We start from the raw sequence: 11,107 nt of genomic DNA on the forward strand, positions 1-11,107 counted from the left end.
GATGCGGTGGAATGTGAAGATGCTGCGAAGGCCGGTGAGTTCAGCGCGGCGCTGCAGCAGGCGAGGCGACGCGCATAAAATAACTTCTTTCTTCCAGCTCGAAGGCGCGATGGGATCGGGAATTCAGGTAACGATTAAAGGTATTGCTCTTGTTCTAACCTTTTCTCCTTCTTTCTCCCTTTTTCTAGGAGCTCCAAACTCGAGGTGGGCGTGGCACAAGGCTGGATGCAGACTTGCAGGCACAGTGAGCGTTACGCTGCTGGATGCAGAATAATGTGAAGCGTGTGCTGCTCTTCGGGCGTGGTTTAAATAGCTTCCAAAGTAGTCCCAGGTAAGTATTCCTCCCCAGCCCCGCCCGAGTAAGAAATAGTCCCTAAGTAAAGTAGTCCCTTCCAAGCCTCTTTTGGCTTGGAGCTCTTGCAGCATGGTCTGCATCAGGTACGTTTTAATCTATGAGCCTGGCGCCTATGGTGCCAGGAGTGACTCTCCGTATGAGCCTGGCACCATAGGCGCCAGGACTGGACCCAAATAGCCCCTAGCAGGGGTTGTTGGGCTTGCTTAGGATAACTTGATGCCTGCTACTGGGGTTGCTGGACTTGGTCTGGGTCACCGGGGGTAGGCATCATGACAGATTACGGCGAATCCTCACAGCAAACGGTTCCATAGATAGGGCAAAAAATCTTGACTACCCTGGTGTCTGCGTCTTTATTTCTAGGTGTTCCCTCAGGGTAAAAGCATGTAGCCACACTAGCCGGGCCCCGTTAGGCCACAGGCTACATATTGCAAGGGGTAGCAGATGGTCTCCATAGCTGCCCCCACATAGGATCCATGAAGTGGACTTTTCTATGACTTCCCTACGGTGGATGCCACTCCTACCAATTAGCACAATGCTCTTCTATGCAAAGCCAGGCAAGGCTAGACTCCCAAGGTTACTTCCCGAGTCTTGAAAGATAATCAGCACAGATGCACACACTTATTACAATTAAGAATCACACTCTTTATCATTTCTTTTTGAATTAACTGTCGTTTGTTTGATATTGGTATACCTTTGGCAGTCTGGGCCTATTTCTAATAAACTTTGTTTAACCAGCAAAATTCAAAACATGACAGTAAATTCAGCAGTTGTAGCTAAGTTTAATTTCTCCACCCTGTCTTCAGGCATATGATTCAAAATAGACTCTTCCTCTGAGCTACATGAGGCCCAGTACTGAACATAGAGGACTTGTCTTTCTCAAATCGAGTTACTTCTTCCATTTACATTTAGATTCACTTACAATTGCATTTCGCATCAACATTCTTAGAGACATAAATTTGCACACGTGTGCATTTTTCTTCCACAGACTACAGGCCACAAAACTAAACCTCAATTAAATGTGGGTAATTATATCCTATTGTAGACTGGGGTGGTGAGGACAACACAATTACATCTGGGATGTGTATGATATCAAATGAATCCGTAGGCCTGGATGACTTGTTCACCGTACGAGACTAGTAGAGTGAAAGTCCCACGAGTGTCCCATTCTAAAAAATTCTACAACCTACCTTCCAAATCTATCTACATGTATTATGATCAATGTAATTGATGTAGTTACTCTCAAAATATCCTGCAACAGCTACTAAGGGATCATAGCCAGTGCTAGTGGCTAAGCCTGGTCCAGGCTGGCCACTCGGTGGGGAAATGGGTAGCCTGGTCCAGGCGGGCCACTCAGTGGGGAGATGGGTAGCCTGGTCCAGGCAGGCCACTCGTTGGGGAAACGGGTAGCCTGGGCCAGGCGGGCCACTCGGTGGTGAAACGGGTAGCCTGGTCCAGGCGGGCCACTCGGTGGGGGAACGGGTAGCCTGGGGCAGGCGGGCCACTGGGTGGGGAAACGGGTAGCCTGGGCCACTAGGTGGGGAAACGAATAGCCTGGTCCAGGCGGGCCACTCCGTGGGGAAACAGGTAGCCTCGTCCAGGAGGGCCACTCCGTGGGGAAACAGGTAGCCTGGTCCAGGCGGACCACCTGTGCGGAAACGGGTAGCCTCGGCCAGGCGGGCCACTCGGTGGGGAAACGGGTAGCCTGGGCCACTGGGTGGGGAAACGAGTAGCCTGGTCCAGGCGGGCCACTCCGTGGGGAAACAGGTAGGCTGGTCCAGGCGGGCCACTCCATGGGGAAATGGGTAGTCTGGTCCAGGCAGGCCACTCGCTGGGGAAACAGGTAGCCTGGTCCAGGCAGGCCACTCTGTAGAGAAACAGGTAGCCTGGGCGTCCCCACTGCAGTCCTTAGTTGTTCGGAAATAGGAAGCCTAGGCCGGCCTAGTGGTCATTGTTCTTTATGGAGACGGGCGGATAGACATAGTAATTCTTATTGGATGGAAATGGGTGGGCAGGTTGGCCGTGGGTTTTTCGGGAATGAGAAGCTAAGGCGGGAATTCTTTTTTTTTTTTCGAAAGAACCATAAGCTTCAATATATTTTTGTTGAGTTTGCCAGCAGCACACATGCATTCCGAACAAAGACATTATTTAAACTGAGTGGTCGTTTTTCTCTCAAACACTCACTCTAAGTCTTTGAATGGTACTTTGAAATCTGTACTCACCGAGGGCGACAAACCCACCAAAGCCAGCACCTAACAGTATCTTGGTGATTAAGAATTCTCGCCGTTCACTCCATAGGAAGCGGCTGCAGCAGGAGGGCAGCAGGAATACGACTGCTCGTTTCAGCACTAGGAAAAAGTAGAGAAGGAAGGGAGACACAACCTTACAGTGCATTGTCTTTGGAGAGTGAGTTCCTTGCATTGATTGTCTTACAGATGCCCTTGTAAGGAGGGAACTCCCTACAGCAAGGCCGCTTTAGACAGCCACATTGCAAAAGGTCCTACCTAAAAAGTGCCCTCTCCTCCCCCATTACAGATTGGCATCCTTACAGAGTGGCTTACATGCAAAATGTCCTGCATACCCAGTTTCATTCTGGCACAGTGACCTCCTTACAGAAAGCCCTTCTTACACAGTGACATTACTACAGGAGGGCCCCCTTATGGAGTGACCTCTTCAATGTTCCCCCTTCTGGAATGTCTTCCTTGGAGAGTGTCCTTCTTACATTGTGAAAACCCAATACAGTGAATTCCTCTCAGAGGGAATTCTCTACAGAATGTCCTCTTTACAGAGTGACCTTCTCAAAGAGTGATAACTTTACAGCATGTCCTTCTTACAGCGTGACCTCTTTGTAGAAGGGCAGCCTCGTGGAATATCCTGCTTACAGCATGGTGGCTTGGCAGTGCCACCTTTTTCAAGATATCTTCTTTAAAGTGTGGCTTACTATGAAGGGATCTCTATACAGGATATCTTCCTTACAGAATATCCACCTTACAGAATGACTACCTGCAGGTTCTTGATCACAGAATGTCACCCTTACACAGTGATCACTGTTTCGTGTTCTGCTGACAGAAAGGCCCAATATGCAAGCTTCCATGCCTAAAATGTTTGAGTATCAGGGAGCTGTGCCATTGCCAGATGTGATTGCTTCAAGGGACTACAAACCTAAGTTGCCAATCTGCCCCCTGGGGTCCACCTGTATCCTCAGGCTAGCTATCTGTGTATCTTCACAGGGTGCTTCACCTTCCGCCTTTGAGAGGATAACCATGTCCTCATATTCACCAGAAGAAGCACTAGTGTTGCCCTTGTAATTGATGTCCTATCATCCTGTAGAGGTCACTAACCTCCACATTCGAGTTACTGGAAATGTGTTAATTATCAACAAACTAAAACTGCCCCTTCCCCCCTTATTATTCCCGCACACAAACAAGTTCTTACTTGTGTTTGGTGGCTTCTTCACCTTCTTCATCACTTTCCTCTTCACCACCTTCTCCGCCATCTCCACTATCTCCTCTTCTTCCTCTGGTGTGACTTCCTCCAATTTTGTTGGCTTTGTAAGCCCCTCCACCTGGGTGGGTTGAGTAATCTCTTCAGCTTTTGCGGCCTCTGGAACCCCTTCTACCTGGGTTGGCTCTGTCACTCCTTCCACTGCCGCTGGCTCTGTTATATCGGCTTTTGATTCCTCTATAACCCCTGGCATTGACTCAGACGTCTCGTCACTTGGCACTGTACTCACTGGCATTGACTCAGACGTCTCGTCGCTTGGCACTGTACTCCCCTCCTCTGTTTCCTCGCTAATATCTTCCTCTTCCATTGACTCCGTAAACTCCTCAGCTTCTGCTGATTCATGTATGTCCTCAAATATAGTTGGCTCCAAAATCAGGAGTGGTCTTGTAGGCTGAGGGGTGGCCCAGACCAGTTTATCCCAAGACATTGGAGGGGACAGTATCTTCCCCTTTTCAGTCTTCTCAATAATAAAATCATAAGAATCCTCATTATCTTCAAAAGTCCCATATCTATCATTCCAGAAGATAAGCCTTGGTGCTGACCCCGCCGGGCTGTATCTTGGTTCAGTCCTTTCCATGGATGGCCATTGTCCTGCTGAGTCTGGGGTCTTCATAGACAACTTCTGCCAATGCTGCTTGGGTTTTAACTTGTGCCACCTTCTTACGTCCCGAGGCATCCGTTGAATTGTCAGGCTCCTAGTTTTCTTCACACCTGGAACTTTGACCCAGTTTGTCCTCCTTCCTGCCTCTAGAACGTTGCGCCTGATGGCTCTCTTCTTCACCGCTGGCTCTTTTTCCTGTGTGGTTCTCATTTTCATTTGAGGTTCTTTTGCCCACGACACTTTTTTCTCTGTGGCTTGATCCTTCAGACTCTTGTCACCACCAGTGGCAGCTGGGGCTTCCTTTGCCACCATTTCATCCACTGGTATTTTCTTGTTCGCATCTGTCTCACCCCCCATTTCTATCTTTACCATGTCTACATTCCCCATTTTCTTCTTCACCCCTTCTTTTCTGATTTCCTCCTTTGCTTCATTCACTTTACCCATTTCCATCTTCGCCTCTCCTTCCGTCTGAGTTTCCTTATTTGATACTTCCCCTTTCTCTGTTTTCTTCTTGGCCTCTTGTTTCTCTGTATCCTTTGTCACCTTGTTCACTGGCTCGATTTCTTTCTTCGAGTCCATCTCTTTTTTCCCAGTATCCTTCTTCACCTTTTCTCTTTTCCCTGTTCCTGTTTCTTTGTCTCCAATTAAATCATTTCCTTTCTTTACCTCTTGTTCACCACTTTTCTTCTTTGCCTCTTCCACTTCCCCCCTTTCTGTTTCCTTATCTCCTTGCAACATCTTCTTCACCTCTTTGTCATTCCCCACTTTCTCCTTAACTGCTTCTTTCCCTAACTTCTTTTTTAACTCTACCTCTTCCACCGCTGCCTTTCTCACTTCTATCCCTTTCCTCTCTTTTTCCTCCCGCTCTATCTTTTCGTCTTCTTTTGTCTTCAGCCGGGCCTTTGCTGATCCTTTATGCCTTACCAGGGGCTGCTTCTTTTCTTTCTTTAACACACCTTTGTCCTTCCTCTCTTTCTTGAGCATCCCCTGTTCCTTACCCTCTTTCTTCTTCCCGCCTGCCTCTTTTACTCGTGTCTTCTTTACTTTCTGGTCTCTGGCTCCTTTCTTCTTCACCCCTGACTTTCCCCTCACTTTCTTTGATACCTTTTCCTCTTTTCCTCCTTTCTTTTTCACCTCTTCATCGCCTTGCCCTTTCTTCGTCACATCTTCTGTCTTGTTTCCTTTCTTCGGGGCTGCCTCAGCTTGCTCTCCTTTCTTCCTCACATCTTGCTCTTTCCTTCCTTTCTCCGTCACCACTTCTTCGTCGTCCTTCATGGCCTTCTCCTCTTTCTCCATGTATTATTCACTGTCTCCTCTTTCCTCCTGACATCCACGCTGGTGTCTCCCTTTCTTCTGCTCCTGTGTCTTTCCAGCTTGCTTTATTACCCCTGACACTTTGCCATCTTGCTTCTTCACCTCTTCCTTTCCCCCTTTTTCCTTTAACCTTGTCTTTTTCCTCCTCTTACTGTGTCACACCTTCGCCCCTTTGCCGCCTCTTCCTTTTACACCTGTCTTCTTCACCTCCTCTCCTTTCCGTTTTCATTATTTAAACTTTCTCTCTTCCTTACTGTGTTCTCACATCCTCCTCGTTTACCGCTTCCTTGGCTACCGCTTCACTTTTATACCATTCCTCGACACATCTTCCTTTGCCCTCTTTCGCCTTCAAGCTACTCTGTCTCTCCTCTCTCTTCAGCCCCTGTATCCTTATCCGTTCTTACACGTGCTTTCTCAGCCCTTCTACTTCACCTCAAGTAGCTTGCACGTGCCTTCCCTTCTGCGCATGCCCGCCTCACTAAAAACGATCCCCAGGAGGCTGGTGGAGATTAGGCTCGGGTGGCAAAGGCGCGATTTACCTCGTTTTGGCGGCTTATTCCTTGTAAGAGACACACTCTGGCAGGTGTGTGCGCTGGGAATGAGAATGCCGCGATAGTTCCACGACTAGGAGTGCATTGTGACCTCACCGGGCCTCGTATGCTCGTCAGGGGTTCCACGTGCGTGGGCTACGGTCTAGACAGGCGACCTGATCCCACATTGCAGCCCAGCAAGCCCATCCTTCCCGCCTCCTTGATGTCAGTACATTGACGAGAGAGCACCCAGAAACTAGTCATTCTCACAATAAAGACCTTTGCTGGGCCTCAATGTGTCCCCCCTTGCCAATACTGCCCCTAGGCCTTGCCATTCTTGGAGTTCAGTGTACACTACACCTGCCAGCAATATCAAACAGCTCTATGTGATTTTATCGAAAACAATTGGTCAAGGGAGATTTCATCGAATTTTTATTTTCCCGCAAACATATGCGAGGCGCCCCGCAGCCCACCCAACAACCCTCCAACATCAATTATTAACGTAAACCCACCCCCACATACATTTGCGGCATTTTAAAAAAAAATCAATGAATTCTCCATCGAACAATTCTGCTGCGGCAAAACCTCCTGTTGCCATATCAAACGTCCCAGGTCAGCTTCAAAATGTCAAGGCCAGGAAATAAATGTCTTCCCCTGGGCCTAGCCATTCTTTTGAGTTTGGGGTATAACTGCATTCCGTATAAAGCACCCCATGGCTTTCGATCCCTTTGTCTCACTTTGTCACTGCTTGAAACGTAATACCTGGCTGAAATTACATATAATTGATGCTCCTTCCGGCAGTATGAGCCTTCTCAGCGCTACGTGGGTTGCATGAGGGCGCCATCAGACTGCACCTACCTTATTCGGTAAATCATTCCTTAAGGGCCAACAGCATATTGAAATGAAACATATACAATTCACACTCTGATGCCCCCACCTGCCAGAGATGAATGAGGCAGCAGGAAGCTCATTCGACCCATATCTTCCAATAATGCTCTCAGCATTGAGCCCCTCACTCTAGACTGAGCACCAAGAGTGTCTAAGCAACAGGTTATGAAGGAAGCAGGACTTGTATTTGATTAAAAAGGAAACCCGGCACTGGATATCAGGCAGCCAAACAAGTCCAAGACAGGACTGGTGTACACGACCATTTACAGGGCCCGCACTGGAAGATCAATTTTACATGCAAACCTATTTCAGGCATGTGATGGCATTTAAATAAGCTCACACTTCCCCAGCAAGACTGCCTTCACCACAAGCCCCTCAACTCGGCACGAGGGTCAGCCCTCCCTCTTACACTGAACACCTGAGCTGGGAGTCACCTTGGCTTTACATGGTCTAAATAACTTTCTATATATTGCACGGGCATCCCTAAAGGCTACAACCCCAGGAAATTCCAGGAAAGGTAGCGCCTAGAAACTAAAGCTGGCAATTCATTTATCGTAGAACACTTGGAGGGGTACTAGTAGCATTCCCTGCAAAGAAGATACCATTCAATCACACTTCCTGGACGTTGTGATGTGTCTAAATCCTCAAAGGAGAGCCCTTCTCCGGTTCTCGCTGGGATATTTTTGTATGTAGCCATAAAACCGCAGGCATTTCAACCTTCCTGCTGATTGCCTCATATGTTAAGGCCAACCACTTCCAACCATGCACCAGGACTCCACCGTTCCCCTGGCAGAGGTAGTCCACCCCATAACATCAGGTGACCAGCATACCAGCATTGTGGGGTTTCCTCAAAAGTCCCTGTCAGTGACAAAAACATGCCTTCTTTCTCATTCCTCTAATATTACTTAACTCATTTATGTTGAGTTTGCCGCAGCTAAGACGAAGGGGAGAGCTGTTTTTGCAAAATCTTAAACTATTAGCAAAGACAACTTGTTGGCCTGTATGGTTTCATATTGTCCTGTTGTGACACAGAAAGATGATACATATCTACAACTGATAAACAATGTGTTCCTTTCTGTTAATTGGTTCCCTGATTTTAATCATGAGACTCAATGTGTGGTCTTCAAGAGAGTATTTGCGAAGAAGGTGGCCCGTTGGGATTGGATTCGTAATTATGAACATTTGGTTACACTTCCTGGTTACGCTCCGGTGTCAAGGGTAAGCCATAGGTTTATGAAACCTCAGCCTTATTTAATGCTGTGCCCTGACCCTGAAGTGCCTAGGCTTAGGCTGCTGATCCGCAATAATCAATTGCCAGTGCTCGCTATTACATGTGCATGGCTGAAGTTGCAAGAAGACCGCAGATATTGTCGAATTTGTTTGATCCCTGGGAATAAAGAAACGGATAAACATATCTTTACAGAATGTCCAAGGCTGGGTCCAGTGTATATGATTTATCTCGGGCATCTGGTTCATATGTAGGAAGCAATTTTAGAGCAGGTATTCTGGACTTACTGTTTTAACAGCTACTCTGTTTCAGTCCATATTGCTAGGTATCGAAAATGGCTCCATATTAAGAAATATATTTGAAAGAAAATCTCTTAAAGATTTTATAGATCTCGGGAGGATAGCTCATGGGCAACGTGCTCGCCTTGGAAGCAAGACGACACAGAGCAACACAGGTTCGATCCCGCATCCGCGCTTAGAAACTTCTGGGTATTAAGTGCGTTATAAATAACCTATCATAGATGATGAAATGTTGAAAGATGAATTAAAAAATATGTTCTTTTAGAGTTTATTATGACTGTTTTAAGATTGTGTATATTTTATCAATTAGTTAGGGAATTGATTGAAATAACTTTGAATGAATGATAAAGATTGTGTATGCATGTATGTAATGTTGGCTATTTTACGTGTAAAGTTCTGATGAACTAAATAACATAATAAATAAATAAATAAATACAATAAGTCATTCACTGTACGCTTCCTGTCAGTCTTCACTGACCAGGCACTATGTTCTGCATACTGCAGTGCCACTCCACCCCTTGAAGGACATCTGCTCATGGTCGAATTAGTCATGCAACCAGGGTATAAAAATGCCAACAGGTGTATGGTGGACACCCAATACCATACTTAAGGCGGGGGGGGGCGGGACTCTAGAGTTTTGGAAGTTTAAACTCCTAGTTCAGGGGTATAGTCACGGCACCCTCTTAGGAAACACTTTCTATCAGTCTTCCACTTCTTCCTTCACAGAAAACAAATCCCAACAGGACCAGCTGCCAAATTCCCAAACTCTGAATGGTCGCTCTACCTGTCAGTCAGCCTACACCCTGTAAGGTTACGTGCTGTTTCGGCTTTATAGCTGTCAGCGCCATCTAATAGCCAATACTAAACATGGCATACACACACCTGTTTCTCCTAGCTCCCATTTAAACAGGGAGACACACATATGCCTTTCTATGCCCTTCGCCTCAGGTTACCACTGACTGCATGCACTATACACCATCCCAGGTCCTGCATCCATTTGTTTTCCTGTGTGAGTGCACGGAATAATGTAGTATTCTTTGAGCTCAGTGTATCAGTGCAGCCGTTTCACCGCATATAGGGAAATTGACGTTTTGCCACATTTGACGCTCTGTTCGTTTTTTTTGGGGTGGTGGGAGGATTAAGAGGGGATGGAGGTACGGGACTATGTAATTATGAAAAATGTGGCCAAACAGCGAGGTGACGAGGTGGGCCGGATCCCATAACACATCCCATGCTGTTGTCTCACTGTGTCACTGCCTTGAATTAAATAGCCGCAATAGGCCTCGCTATTCCTGTACTTGGTGTAGCACTAAGATAAAGGAGCAGAGTCAACAGCTACCCCTGTCCAACCACGCATTGGGGGTAGGCATGAAAAGCAGCAGACTAGGTTTAACAAATACTAGCTGGGGTGGTCACAACAAAGGAGAACTGGAAAGTTCTAGGAGTCAATTTATTTTAATCAAAAAGATTGGACACACATATAAAAATTGTAGGTCTAGGTGCATAGGATTAGACCTTAAAAAGACATATGCCCAATGGGGGCTACAAAGTCAAACATTTACACTTCACATTCAAGTGAGGGTAAGTAACATAGATAGTTGTGCAGATTCCTATACTACTTTTGATTGCTAGTATTGTCAATAAAAGCATACTACCAATCAAAAGTAGTATATGTTTTAAGGGTTAGAGGGTACAGGGGATCAATTCTGTTGATGTTAATAAGCACAGAGTAATTTACCTGCCCCTTCCACCCAGCAGATCGTGCCTGCCGCCATTCTTTTTTGTTTGATGTACCTGCTTCGCTGCATGACATATTAAACATCTCACTCACTCTCATCCCTCCTCCAATGCCTTGTGCTGCTGCATTGAAAGAAGACGTTTCTTGGCATTGCTATATATCTATCTCACCTCCTCACTGTGCGGAATAACATATAACCACAGGCCTGTCTATCCCTTTATCTCACTGCATGGCATAGAACAACTACTTGCACTAAAGAGCCTCCAGGACACGCATTTTGCTTCTCTCGCACTGCGTCCGTGCAAGGACTTTACTGGAATAATGAGCAGCTCCAGAGATTTCCATTTCTCTATCTCGCGTTATCCTATCATAGCATTATAGAGGAAACACTGGTTGAGCAAGGTGAAGGAGAACCACAATGAACATAGAAAAAATACTAATTGATTAAAACAGTAGTGTAGGTAATAGACACAGGGCCATCACAACTCTAAAGAATTATGGGGTCCAAGAATCTTTGGCTGCCCCCCCACCTCCTTTTGTCACAATCAGAATGCATAGCTTGATGTTGTCTTCAAATCTCCTTATGCCCATTATCCTTGCTAGAATCATAAGCAGTTCACGACGGGATGCGTGTGTTCTAGCGTAGGTGCAGG

At 46.5% G+C, this 11,107-nt stretch overlaps 1 protein-coding gene across 1 annotated transcript; it reads right to left on the reverse strand.

Moving 5' to 3' along the window:
* Positions 1-3,671: 3,671 nt before the first annotated feature.
* Positions 3,672-5,753, reverse strand: LOC138508003 (axoneme-associated protein mst101(2)-like). Its single transcript, XM_069625447.1, has one exon. The coding sequence runs from the start codon at positions 5,751-5,753 to the stop codon at positions 3,672-3,674; it is 2,082 nt and encodes a 693-aa protein (XP_069481548.1).
* Positions 5,754-11,107: the final 5,354 nt, after the last annotated feature.

This window comes from Ambystoma mexicanum, chromosome 1p, assembly GCF_040938575.1.
Source record: "Ambystoma mexicanum isolate Mex_15411 chromosome 1p, UKY_AmexF1_1, whole genome shotgun sequence".
Lineage (NCBI taxonomy): Eukaryota > Metazoa > Chordata > Amphibia > Caudata > Ambystomatidae > Ambystoma > Ambystoma mexicanum.